Source organism: Marmota marmota, unplaced genomic scaffold (genome assembly GCF_001458135.2).
Source record: "Marmota marmota marmota unplaced genomic scaffold, marMar, whole genome shotgun sequence".
Classification (NCBI taxonomy): Eukaryota; Metazoa; Chordata; class Mammalia; order Rodentia; family Sciuridae; genus Marmota; species Marmota marmota.
Genome location: NW_025999961.1, coordinates 4,996,517 through 5,010,532, shown reverse-complemented (window position 1 = coordinate 5,010,532; position 14,016 = coordinate 4,996,517). Strand labels below are relative to the sequence as shown.

The following is a 14,016-nucleotide window of genomic DNA, read 5'->3' as shown; positions in this document are numbered from 1 at the left end:
CCTTTATGTTTTTCTCAAATACAAACATAGAGTAGCCTTGATATAAAAGCAAACAAACAAATCTAAAACTGGAACAGCCAATCTAAGTACAATATAACTACTTATTAAAAACCCACTCCTTAAAAACAAAAGGGGAAAGTGAAGTAACTAAAATTATTGTCCATGCATCTGACACAAAGCATTACATTCTAGATACCTAAGTCATATGCAAGACTAAACAAAAAAGAGTCACAGACACTACTAAATTGCATACTCATTTAGATGAACAGTTCCAGAAAGGATCAAAATAGAGGATTTATGTCATAATGTTTCTCTCAGCCTACCTTAGTGCCAAGCTAATTGGCCAGCAAGTTTGAGATGAATTGAATCAACTTCCTGTAATATTCTTCACAAAGTGTGAATACTTCATGTGATTTCAGGAAGATCAAGTATATATGTTCTGGGATGGGGCTAGAAGCACTGAAAGAATGAAATAGTATGTGAGGGAGTTAGGGAACATTGGTGAAATCCCACAGATAAATGGCTGTCTGTGTGAGCCCTAGGCTTCCTTGATTTTCAATAGCTCATTGAAATACAAAAATATATATATATATAGAGAGAGAGACAATTTTTTTATGGTCACAATACCTTTATTTTATTTATTTATTTTTATGCAGTGCTGAGGATAAAACCCAGTGTCTCATGTGCTAGGCTAGTGCTCCACCACTAAGTCACAACTCACTGAGCCAAAGAGATAAATTTTGATGGAGAAATAATTAATTTTAAAAAAGTGAAAGTTGGACTGGGGATGTGGCTCAAGCGGTAGCACACTCGCCTGGCATGCGCGGGGCCAGGGTTCGATCCTCAGCACCACATACAAACAAAGATGTGTCCGCCAAAAACTAAAAAATAAATATTAAAATTCTCTCTCTCTCTCTCTCTCTCTCTCTCTCTCTCTCTCTCTCTTTAAAAAAATAAAAAATAAAAAAGTGAAAGTGAAGGTGAGGCTTTTAGCACAGGGATAAGAGGTGTGAGCAGAAGCAACTCTTGGATTGGGAGGATTAATCAGGGCAGGGCTCATCTTCAGATACAAGATGATCAAAAGGAGGCTGTTTGGTTTGGTTTTTACTGGAGCCCTGGCGCCCTCTCGAGGAAAGACCAGAGCAGTCAGCATTTAGAGTGAAGTGCGTTCTCTTGGAAAGAACTTCATTCTGGCTTTGGAGTCAAGATTGTTTCCTTTCCTGTTTTGCGTATTGCGTTTCTGTTTCACTAAGCATTCTTTTAAAACTCCTCGGCTTTAAAATTATTTAATCTTGTAAACAAAGTCTGGAGTTCTGCATTACTTTAGGAATGAAGACAATTGCTGCATGCTTAAGATACTTTGATTTCAGTTTAATTCCTGAAGGTGAAGAAAGCATTTCAAATTCTTTGAGTCTTTTCTTAAAAGTATAATTCACATCAGAGCAGTTGACCTGATATTTCAATGAATCACAACTTGAGAAGAAACTCAAAGTTGTTTCCACTCATTTCCTTAGACAAGTCCTTAGAATTTACTGCCATTGGTCTGAAAAACATCTGATAAAGAGTTGTGATTTTAACAGTAGTGGAAATAGGGAAGTGAGTGGCCCACAATCAACTCGAGATTATCCCCTATCTCATCTGCATCTAGATAAAAGGAGTTGGAGGCATGTGTGACCAATTAGTGGAGGAGTTTCTGACTCAGGGCTAGACAGGTGGTATTTTAAAATACATGAAGTCGGCAACCAATTATAGGCTCAGTTTAGCTTCATTTCTCAGAATACACCAAAGTACGGGCAACACTTGTGCCTGATTTCTTCTTGATGAAGACCCTTTGAAAATCCTGTCACAGATAAGTGGTCAGCTATTTAAAGAAGGGCGGAGCTTGTTCTGTGCATTCGGTATTCATTCTGATTTAGGCATGAAAAGAGATCACTATCCTTACTTTTAAAAGGGAAGTAGGCAAGAGACGGCACATTTTTAGAACCAGCCTTCATCAAATGGGATAATTTCAGTGAAAAAGCAGAGTGATCAAGAAGGAAGAAAAAAACTTCTGATCATAGTTGATTAGGAGGAAGAAACAAATTAAAATGGGCGTTCTCGCAACGCAGCGAAATAAAGGGTTAGGACCATTTCCTTCTGAAACTTTAAGAGCAAAAGGGAAATTGCCAGTGGCCTCCTCCTTTGGCGGGTCCCTCCTCCTCCCCGGCCGCACGCGCGGCGGGGTTCAGCACCTCGGAAAGCGCCCCCTCTCTTGGCGTAGGGGGTTACGCATGCTCCTTGGGGCCGGCTGCCGCGGCTTTGTGGGTGCGAATATAACTCCGGTAAGCAACTCTGGTAACTCTCTGGGAATTACCGATAGCGGGTACAACACCTACAGACCTCCAAGCAGTAAGAGGGAGGTAGAGGTGACTTCACGTTCTCTACTTTTCCTTAAAAGGACGGAAACCTCGTCCGAGCAGCAGAGAAAACCAACAAAGGTACTGGAAAGAAAAGGAACCGGCCCGGAATCGCGCTCCTGAGCAGCCAGAAGGGTTTTGCGCCAGTGCCCAAGTGACAGTGGCAAAGGAGGAGGAAAGTCTTAGGTGCGTACTAGGGACTCGGGAAACTCCAACTTTAGACCGAGAAACCTTGGACGCAGGTCGCTTTCCTGGAGAGCTGCGTTCCTTTTTGGAGCATCTAAAGCAGACGCTGAGCTCAACTCCTGTGCCCAGAGCTGCTTGTCGCGCGCACCGGACGCCATCCGCAACCAGTTCGTAGGCTCTATCTATCTTCAGCGGCTATTTTGAAAGCTCCCGCGCACACCTCGCCTGTTCTCCTGGGGATCACACCACGGGCGAACTGTGCTTCCTTAGTTCTTATGCACCGGAATATGAACTAGGGGTATCTGCTCATACAGGTGGTTGAAACAATCACGACAGCCACCATGAATAAGGCGGCTGGAGGTGACCAGCTCGCAGAACTCTTCAGTCTGATCCCAGGCCTCCTGGAGGCGGCCAACAGGAGTGGCAACGCCTCGCTGCAGCTTCAGGATTTGTGGGAGCTGGGGCTGGAGTTGCCGGACGGAGCGGCGCCGGGGTATCCACCCAGCAGCAGTGGGGCCGAGAGCTCGGATGCAGAGGCCCGGGTGCGGATCCTCGTCAGTGCGGTGTACTGGGTGGTTTGCGCACTGGGGCTGGCGGGCAACCTCCTTGTGCTCTACCTGATGAAGAGCAAACAGGGCTGGCGCAAATCCTCAATCAACCTCTTCGTTACCAACCTGGCGCTGACGGACTTTCAATTCGTGCTCACTCTGCCCTTCTGGGCGGTGGAGAACGCGCTGGACTTCAAGTGGCCCTTCGGTAAGGCCATGTGTAAGATCGTGTCTATTGTCACCTCTATGAACATGTATGCCAGCGTCTTCTTCCTCACTGCCATGAGTGTGGCGCGCTACCATTCTGTGGCATCATCCCTTAAGAGCCACCGGACCCGAGGGCACGGCCATGGCAACTGTTGTGGCCAGAGCCTGGGAGAGAGCTGCTGCTTCTCAGCCAAAGCTCTGTGTGTGTTGATCTGGGCTTCGGCTGCTCTGGCCTCGCTGCCCAATGCCATTTTCTCCACCACCATCAAGGTGATGGGTGAGGAGCTGTGCCTGGTGCGCTTCCCTGACAAGTTGCTGGGTGGCGACAGGCAGTTCTGGCTTGGCCTGTACCATTTGCAGAAAGTGCTGCTAGGCTTTGTGCTGCCCCTAGGCATCATCAGCCTGTGCTACCTGCTGCTGGTGCGCTTCATCTCAGACCGCTGCGTGGTGGGGACCGAAGTAGGGATAGCAGCTGCTGGGGGAAGCCTGTCTGGAGCTAGCGCTAGGAGACGGTCCAAGGTCACCAAATCAGTGACCATCGTGGTCTTATCTTTCTTTCTGTGTTGGCTGCCTAACCAGGCGCTCACCACATGGAGTATCCTCATCAAGTTCAACGCGGTACCCTTCAGCCAGGAGTATTTCTTGTGCCAGGTGTACGCGTTCCCGGTGAGCGTGTGTCTAGCGCATTCCAACAGCTGCCTCAACCCAATACTCTACTGCCTAGTGCGCCGTGAGTTCCGCAAGGCGCTCAAGAACCTGCTGTGGCGTATCACGTCGCCTTCGCTCACCAGCATGCGCCCTTTCACAGCTACCACTAAGCCAGAGCCAGAGGATCACCGGCTGCAGGCTCTGGCGCCACTCCACGCAGCTGCTGAACCTGACGTGCTCTACTATCCGCCTGGTGTAGTGGTCTACAGTGGGGGACGCTACGACCTGCTGCCCAGCAGCTCAGCCTACTGATGTGGACTAAGACTCATGGTACACGTGGAACAGCAAGGCTGCCTTGGGGCAGGGAAGCAAGGGAATCGCTTACTGGAGGAAAAGCGGAGGGACTCTGAATCAAGAATTAGGTGGGAAAGGGATGTGGAGACCTATGGAACAGCGGCCAGTGAAAAAGCTGGAGGCACTTCTGTGGAGAAATGTGAAATCAGGTGAAGAAAGGAAGTAGGCAAAGGAGTGAAGATCAGCCCTCTGGACCGATGCTCGAGGCTTGGCTGACCCTCCTACCCCAATGCAGAGTCCTCTCCTAATGCTGCTCACGTTGTACAGGGTGTGGGTGCCCAGAAGTAGAGAGGCAGCAAGGAAGTAGAGAAATTGGGGCAAAACGGAGTGAGGATCAGCCAAATCATGTGCGAACAACTGGGCCCTTATTTCAGCTATTTTATGACATTCTTGATGGGGCCCTTAAGGTGCATGTAGCCAGGAGAGCCATCCAGGAAACCTTTGTTTTGAGCTTTGACTCTTGAGACTGCAAAGGCTTACTTGCTGTGTGGCTGCCCTGGGAGCCTTGAGTTTGGGGAAAGAAACCTTCTCGGAGTTGAGGAAATCGAGTGACCCTGTTGACCCTTCCCAGGAGAAATGGTGAGGGAAAGGCACTCCAGGGCAGCCAGACAGAGCAAGCAGGCTCAAGCTGAGCCTTGCTGGAAGGGCCTGACTTCTGTGATCAGCTGTCACTAGGGGCAAAACACCTGTCCTCAGTTTAGATGAAAGATCCACTGGAGAGTGGATCTTTGCTCTGTGGGAAATAGCAGTGCAACTGGAAGAGCTGAAAAGGGAAATTTATTTCGTCTACAGACCGTGAAGGAAAAAGGGAACTCAAATTTAGCATTCCCTGGAAAGCCTAATTCCCTGGGTGCTCTAGTTTCTCTGGAGAACATTCTGGGTTCCTGGAGACACCATTCTCTCTAGTCAGTCGCTGCAGGTGAGCTGGACTCAGGAGCATCTTGAAAAGCCCTCCTGGTATCTAGGGTTGAGGGGAGGGTTCTACAGCCCTTCCTTCCTCACTCTGGGAATTGGAATGCCACGTTGATGGAGACTCTGGATCAGGAAGTAGAGGGATGATTCAGATTTCATGTTGGATTAAAAGAGCAAGAAATGCTGTAGAAATGTGCAGGGCTTACTGCAGACCAGATGCTAGATTCCTAGAAGCTGGTGTTGGATCATTCAAGAGAATGTGTGGGATGGGAACGAGAATGGAAGACCAAAGTAAAATCTTTATCCTAAAGGAACAAGTGGATTGAAGAGGCTGCTCTGAGGGGCTTGTCATAACTTCAGGTGTGAGATTATTTATTGCTCACAGCATTCACATGGGAAGGTAAGATATAGGAGATTACCTTAACAACGTGTATTTATTTTAAAGAGTGTATTGCTCATTGAGCATGCATGATAAATTCTTTCTCAACTTCCAGACAGTCAGTGGGGCTGTCTCTGAGGAGCAACTTTTGTTGCTCATGGCAACTCTGTTATTGTAGCAGTTTAAAATGCTAAAGTCCTCACAGTGTCCTTTCTTGAGGCTATTCTGAGAATTGAAATCAAGCATCAGTCTACCTGCCCATCTGCTGGGACTGATAGAGGTGCTACTGTTCTCTTTGGCAAGTTGTTTTGGGATCAAGAAGCTGTTAATGCAAGCACCTCCTGGGATGGTCATTCTAATACAATAAATAATCATTAGAAAAACATGTCTGTTTAAATAGCCTCTTCAACTGTGGAAGTGTTTATAATTTCGTTGAAAAATTCCTATAGTGTCTGGAATTTAAGGCTTAAAATGTGAGATCATCCCTTGTCCCACTTTCTGTAACACAACACAGTGGAATTGCTAAACATTCATATACTTTGCCACAAAAACCAAAACTGCCCATTTCAATTCTGAGAAGTATTACGAAGTTAACTCTTTTTGAATACAGAATGGTTCTTCTGTTTCAAAGCAATTAAATAAAACTTTGTTCTTTAGGAAAAAAAGAATCTATCAATAATAGTAGTAATCAGGCTAAAAAGGTTGAAACAGAAGCTCTCTTCATCTCTAAAATACAAATATAGGGAAAAATCAATGTAGGAAATAATAAATAGTAGTATAGACATGCACAACACTGATTTTAGACTCTTACTGAAAGATTCTTATTATAGTAACTTAATATTATAGTTTTGACAATAAAATTATGTGTGGGTAACTTATAATTCTCAGGAAAGTACATTAAAGAGTGTGCTTCTACTGCTGTGGAGACTAGAAAAAGAGAAGAAAAAGGACAAGAGGGCAAGGTCTTCATGAAAAATTCTGTAACCACTGTCACCTGTCCAAACCCAAAGCTTAAGGCTTCTAAGAAAATGGCAGAAGGAACCAAAGACCATGACTTCTTTCCACATAAGGACACAAGAGTGGACAAGGAAGTGGTCAAATCCATTGAAATCTACAGTGACCCTTTGTATGCCTATTTTGTACAAGACTCTGTGTTGGGGGCTGAGCTCATGTACCTGAACAGACACATTTCTGACTTCTACATTCAGAAGGACAGACAGCCAGTGATATGATATAAGACAGGGCAAATTAATTGGAGGTCACTGTAAGGCTAAAATAAAGTGCAGAGGGAAAAGGAGGGGAGGGCCAGAGACTTTTTGGTCAAAATAGTATTTGAGATGGGCCTGGAAATATGAGTATAAAAAATTTAGGCAGAATGAGGGGGAGGTTAGAGAAGGTAGATGGGACATGTGAGGCTGAGGAAGAGTGGTGACTAAAGAATTCAAGGTCAAAATGTCAGATGATGGATTAGGGAAGCAGGTAGCAAAGCAGTGTAGCTTCCCTTTCTCCTATGATACTTCCTGGGATCTCTATTTAAAATATATGTCTCTGGGCATGTATTTGCTTGGGAAGAGAATTATTTTTTGGCTAGATCATGTCATCAGTATATTGAGAATAAATACTTGGGTTCCCAAGGATTAAAGACTTTTTAAAATTGGCTTCTATCCACTAATTCAAACCTTGATGGATTTGAGTTTAATGAATAAAATTTCAAAATTGTGTGTGTGTGTGTGTGTGTGTGTGTAAGACAGAGAAAGAGAGAAGGAGACAGGGAGAATACCAGCATCTGCTATGGCTCCATTCCTCAGCCCAATAGCCTATCTAATGTTCCAAACATTGAGGTTTGATCTAGTAACTTCACTTGTAATCAAAACCCTGCCCTATGGTTGGGTAGTGCTTGCTACGTTTCATTTCTTTAAGGGTCCAGGTAAAATGACTCTTGGCTACAGGCCATATTCCCAGCTTGCCCATCCATTTGTCTCCAAATCTTTAAAATGCCAGAAAAGTCCTTGAAGAAATAGTCAAGGAATACACGGTACCCTGAAGATTTTTTAACTTAAACTTTCCAGAGGCCAGTAAAATGTAAGGAAGGCAAGAGAGGCGTCTTGATACTGTTTGTAATGCTGACATGTTTGACATGTGTCCTCTGAGCACTTGCCCATAATTGTTCCATGCTATGGGATAGGGAGCAGGTGCTTTCTCTAATCACGTTTCTAAGTCAGTAATGACCTCCTTTCTCCAGGATGGATGATAGATATGTGGGGAGGAAGATTGGAATAGTTGAGGGTGGTTTTATATGTGCCCCCTAAAAAGAATTAGGTGACTTCATTTGAGAGTGACTGTGTTCATTGAATGTGGGAATGGGGCGCCTGATGAAGGGGTAGAAGATGAGCAGCACACATTTAGAGAAAACTGAGCAAGGCTTGGAGGCTGATAAGTGAGATGTGGTAATACAGCCACCTAGTGTGGAAAGCACCAGGGATCTGGAGAGAATGGGATGAGTGCAGAACCTGGGGCACCTAACTTCAGATAAGGAAGCTGCAAGTCCTACAGGTGAGGGGGCTGAGCTGTAGGCAGGAAGGAGCAGTTGTTTCACTGCAAGCCCCCTGCCCTCCACTTCTTGTCAACTGCACGAGTGTGCGCACAGACAGACACACATCTAAAATGGCCAGAGTCATATGGAGCAGGGGGTGCTCCAGACATTTTGCTCCAACGACAAGTATGATAGCTGAGAAACAGCAGAGGGCAGGCTCTTTAAACAAAAAGGAGGCAATCAGGAGAACTGCAGCAGCAGGGTGGAAGTCCTAGCAGTAGCAGGAAGAAGAGAGTAAGTTTGTTTTATCAGGGATTCATGTGCATTTTGAGATTATTGGAAAAATTGGGAAGGGACAGGGCACTGCCACACAGAATGACGAAGGGCTCACTCTTAGGCTGGTCGTCTCTGGTACTGCACTTCGATCTAAGCAACCAGGGTCTGTGTTTCATCATTAGAGAACCCTATTCTGCCCCTAACCCTCCAGCCATGCCCCTCTGAAGGGCAAGGAGTGCCCCCACTTCTAGGTTATTTTCCAGCACCTAAGACCCCGTGACTCCCCATCCAGATGTCTCTGAGTCTATTTACAAGGCGTTGGTGGACCTTTGCTGAGTTCATCCTCCAGAGACAGAGCACACTGCTGAGTTTATGCACCCTTAGGAGGGAGGGGAGGCTGAGGGGTGGCTGTTTGTATGGGTGATGGAGGGTGGGGGAGTGAGGATGGCTAGGGATGTGCTAATGCCAGGTGCACACAAGAACTCTTACATGCTGTGCAGAGTGGAAGGAGGAGGGAGCAAGGAGGGAGAAGAGGAGGGAGAACTAATGGGCTGTGGACCTTGGGCTTCAATTTATCTTTTTGTTCTGGCTCTTGCCAGTGTTAGGAGTAGGTCCATACCACTCACACCCCCTACATTTGTGTGAAAGAGGAACCAGTGCCTACCAAAACCAACCAGAGCATGCTCCCTCTCTTTGGATTGCTGCCTCCAATGAGTCAACAGTCCACAGTCTTGGACATGCTATTGAAGCCATCCATTCTACTATGCATGAGACAGGCAAAAGCAGCACCCAAATCCCAATGTCCCAGTTCTTAAAGACTCATTTCCTTTCTATAAATTTCTTTTCAGCCCAAAAGGAATTCAACTGAAATTCACCTGGAGCAATGATTGTTTCAGGGAGAAGTGGGAGAGGAAGCATGTAATCTTTGTAACTTCTTAGGGTGGGTTGAAAATTCTCTATTCTGTACTGGTCAGGCACATTGGGAGTTGTGTAGGTAGGCAGTTAAGAAAGACAGGAGCACGCATAGGGATGGGGGGATAGGATGATGTGCCCTTAGCTGCATTGATTAGAGCTAGATACCATTCATTGAACCCTGAACAGTACCAGCCACCAGGCTGCATGCCTATTTTATGGAAACGGACTGTACTGCCACTCATGAGTTGTGTGGCTTCAGGTGATTTACAAAATACCTTTTTTGCCTGAGTGTTCTTTTTTTTTTTTTTTTGGTTTCAGGAATTTAATCCAGGGATGCTTAACCACTTTTACCACTAAGCCATATCCCCAGCCCTTTTTATTTATTTTAGGGTCTCACTAAATTGCTTAGGGCCTTGCTCAGTTGTTGAGAATATCTTTGAACTTGTGATCCCCCTGCCTCAACCTCATAAGCTCCTGGGATTACAGGCATGTGCCACCACAAATGACTCAGTTTTCAGTCTGAGTTTCTTTATCTACAAAATGAAGATCAGTAATGATACCCAGTCTCAGGGTTACTGGGTTAATAGGGTAAAATAGGATAATGATAAGTACCCTGTATGTGGTATTGTATACATGATTAATCATCACAATCTCTGAGACAGGAATTATTATCCCAAATGTATAGATGAGCAAGTGTGTTTTAGGCAAGTTAAATAGTTTGCCAAGGAGTAGCAAAATCAAGATTCAAAAACAACCATATCCCATAGTTCGTAGTGTTCCTATTAAACAATGCTGTCTCTCCAGGCTACTCAAACTTCACCACACGGGAGGCAATTGAAGGGGTATGGCTAGAGAAAAACTGCTTACCTTGGGGGAGAGAAGATCATAGAAGAACCTGCTGAGAGCCATGGCCGAGTTTCATATCCACTCCACAGGATGAAACAAGGGCACAGACCAAAGAAAAATGTTTTTACTGTGTAATTCAATGAACTGTTTAAAAGTGAAAAATCTTCCAGAATGAGATGTTCAGGCAGAGTTGTTAGGGATGTCATAAATCAATGGGAATTAATTATGAGCAAATTAAATATGAATAACTCAATACCATGAAAGAAATCACCAGCGATATTTTGAGCATTTTTGGTTTGATGAAATATCCCCAACCGTACATAGACCACTGTTTTAAAAAATTGTATTCTAGAATGAATCTACTCATCGTAGGTAGATCTATGAGCAAGTATGTCTTCCTGGGTTTCATCCCAGCCTAACATGCCAGGTGGAAAACAGACCCTGCCCCACCACCCCTTGCACTGACATGCAGTGAGGAGGGTGAGCATGGCAGGTGCTCCCAACCACACTTATCCTTGCCATCAGTGCACAGAGGTATAACCCAGACGAAAGATGCCTGAAACACAGGGATGGTTGTGCAGGGGATTTGTGAAACAGGAGGAGTGGGCAGATGACTCCAGCAGAAATCACAACACAGAGAATCCAATGGCAGACCCCAAACATGCAGAGCCACAAAAAAAAAAAAAAAAGACTTCCTTCCATGTGCTGCACTTGTCTGAGGTTAGGGTCGATGTCTCTTTATTGACTTAATCCACCATGTGTCTTTATTGACTTAATCCACATATCTAACAAAGAGAGCCACAAAGCAACAGCCAATCAGTGCTACTGCAGAGGCCGTAATCACCACCACGATGACACTCCCAGCAGTGTTGACCAGAAATCCAAGGCCACCTCCGACCAGGATCTGAGCCAGCTGCACCATACAGGTGAGGGCCGCACAGTCCACGCCCTTCCCCCGCCCATTGCTGTCTGGGCCTGCTCCAGGGGCCTGCATCTGCAAGGGGAAGCACAGGAACGGTGTTTGATCTTCAAGGAGCTGTCACTGTGCTGAGGTCTGCAAATTTTCTCCATAAGGAACCATATGCCTCTGTGAGTCATAAGGTCCTGGCCATAAATACCCAGTTTTGGTATTACAGTGCAAAAGCAGCTACCTCCGTAAACAAACTACATCCTAACATAACTTTATAGACATTAGTTTTCAGTCTGAGTTTCTTTATCTGCACTCAGTTTTCACTTTCATGTCATTTTCACATGTCATAAAACACTAGCCTTCTTTGGGATTTTTCTTGAACCATTTAAAAATCTGAAAGGAATTCTTAGCTTAGAGACTGTACAAAAACAGGTAGCAGGCCACCTTTAGGCCATCAGGTGCTAATTTGCTAACCCCTGATTTCAGGCCACAAGGAAGCTCCACCCGCCTATCTGATGCTATCCTCCTTACCTGTCACAAAGGTTATAATTCCACTGTTAACACATAAGAGGGATGAGTGCCTAATATAGGCAAAATCATCTCTTCCTCAGAAGTCATACAATGTAGTGGGGACTCCATAAATAAAGACTAACTCCCAGTCTTTTTCTCCCTTCATGTTAAAAATGCAAACATTTTCAGAATGATGTCTAATCATTCACATACTTAGGGGAAGCAACATCAAAATCAACTCAACCCTTCAGTATATAGCTATTTGTTTAACATAATTGTTGGATTTGTGTTTGGTCTGAATTGATAAATGTTGCCATTTATGGATGAGTGTTCAGTGTTTTTGCAATTTCATGCTGAGATGGATTGGATTCAGTTATCTCCTTAGCTTTTACATCACTGCTCCAGTTAAGGAAGTTTAAGCCTATTTGCATGGAAGAAAAGTTGCACATTTGATACAAAGAGATGGTGGTAATTTTAGAGCAGAAACACCCAACTCAATGTCCTTATAAGGACTGCCCAGGTCTTGCTCTGTATTCTGAGTTCTGAACCCTAGATGGAGCTGGCACCTCTCTCAGGGTATCACTCATGGCTCCAACCTTCTTCCATGCACACTTCCTAAAGTCTGGACTCCCAAAGACAAGCCTTGGAATTTCCTACTCACAATTCCCAAGTCCCAGAAATGCCACCCTGTATTTCTGTAGTGCTTGGGGACAGAGAGACCCTCACTGTGGTCACCAGAAATGCTACAGGCATCCTGGGAAGACCTGAAGGGTGGCTGTAGAAGATCTGGGGTCCTCCTTTCTTGGCTCTTTGTGATTGTGGACTGGTTTCTTGGCATCACTAAGCCCCCGTTTCCTAACTAGAGAAATGAAAGTGATGGTCCTCATTCCACAGCTTACCAGCTGCACCAGGGTAAGGGTTCAGGGTAAGGCGGAAGGGGCCCTGTGTGGTTGTGACTGATCAGGCATGTTAAGTGCTGCTGTTTCAAGAACCCTTGTTTTTCAATTCTGCTTTGCACTTTCCTACTAAATCCCCCACCCAGCCCCAGTCTTCATGGGAGTCCCAGTGCTCCCTAGGGCAGAGTGTCAATCAGGACATACCTCCTTCTCCTCCTCTCGGTGGTACTCAGCGATGAGGTTAAACGGTACCGTGTACAGGGTGCTGGACATTACCCCAAACAAGGCACAGAGGACCAGCGTAGAATAGACATTGGGAAAGAGTCCTATGAAGCCTGTCCCCAGACCAAAGAGCAGATAGCCCATGAAATAAAGACCCTTTAATCCAATGTAGGATACCAACACTTTCTGAAAGTCTGTGGGGGAGAAGAAAGGGAGAGATTAGAGCTGGCAGTGCCTCACAACATTTAATATTTTCAGACAGTCTTTTCTTTTGAAGATTCACTGTTTCAGGAGCCTTCTTTTGATACTGAGTCAGGAACAAAAAACCTCTTTATCTGTGGGTTGAAAACAGCTGGCTTTTGGAATCAATTTTAAACCCTTTGCAGCATGAAATTGCCTTGCTTGGCTGGTTTTATTTTCCATACAGGAGGACAAGGCTCTGTTTAGCAGACAGCTAAATAGCAAAAGGATGCAAAAGAAGGGGAGGAAGCCCACCTTGGCTACGGGACCCTCGGACTGCAAGGCATGAAAGAAAAGTGGGGGTTGTTCTGGTTAGAGAGGTCTGGCCCAATAGGATCCAAATGACAATAAATGCTTATCCTGCCCCACCAACTAAAGTCAGGTTGGGGGAAATAAAAGCAAACTGATTTTGCAGAATGATCTAAGTCATTCACAGCAAAATGCAGTCCAAAGTGTGTCCATTCTCTGCAAACACTTTGTGTCGCTTGCCAACCCTTCCAGGCTGATCAGGGGCTCACAGGTCCCCATATCTGGCTCCCTTTCTGTAGATCAGTGTGTTAACTTCTCATTACCTCAGCTTTCTCACCTGAAAAATGGGAATAAAACTCTTTTGTGGAGTTGTCGTCCAGATCAAATCAAATGAAAAGGCTGAAAACACACCTAGCCCAACCTGAACCCATAAAAGATGTCAACTGACATGGCTATTGCTGTTTCCGCAAACACAGGCTGCGCTGAGGAGACCTGACTCAACATGGTTCCCCTCCCAACAGGGAAACTTGGCTTGTTCATTCAAGTATAAGGGTAGAGCTAATTTTAAAAATTCAGTCTGGAGTGATGCACATGCCTGGAGACCCTGCTACTTGGGAGGATGAGATGGGAGGATGGTGTGAGCCCAGGAGTTGGAGACCAGCCTGGACAACATGGTGAGATCCTGTCTCAAAATATGAACAAGAGCAAAAAGGTTATTAAAAAGTTGAAATTCTCCTTTAAAATATTTTATACTATTTTTCAGAATAGTAGGAAAAAACCTTAAAAATT

The 14,016-nt window shown here is 45.1% G+C and overlaps 2 protein-coding genes across 3 annotated transcripts in view; one reads left to right on the top strand and one right to left on the bottom strand.

Moving 5' to 3' along the window:
• The first annotated feature begins 1,956 nt into the window (after positions 1–1,956).
• Rxfp3 (relaxin family peptide receptor 3) lies at positions 1,957–8,787 on the top strand. Its single transcript, XM_048802924.1, has one exon. The coding sequence runs from the start codon at positions 2,924–2,926 to the stop codon at positions 4,295–4,297; it is 1,374 nt and encodes a 457-aa protein (XP_048658881.1). The 5' UTR covers positions 1,957–2,923; the 3' UTR covers positions 4,298–8,787.
• A 2,129-nt stretch (positions 8,788–10,916) lies between these two features.
• The window catches only part of Slc45a2 (solute carrier family 45 member 2), a 40,989-nt gene continuing 37,889 nt past the window's right edge, over positions 10,917–14,016 (bottom strand). For both annotated transcript variants that reach the window (XM_015496423.2, XM_048802923.1), the window contains 2 exons: positions 12,721–12,932; positions 10,917–11,194 (listed from right to left, as the gene is read on the bottom strand). In XM_015496423.2, the coding sequence (XP_015351909.1) occupies positions 10,973–11,194; positions 12,721–12,932 (434 nt within the window). In that variant the 3' untranslated portion in view covers positions 10,917–10,972. The remainder of the gene's footprint in view (positions 11,195–12,720; positions 12,933–14,016) is intronic.

Coding starts and splice junctions, on each gene's coding strand:
- Rxfp3 (XM_048802924.1), top strand. CDS start 2,924: ATGAATAAGGCGGCTGGAGGTGACCAGCTCGCAGAACTCTTCAGTCTG.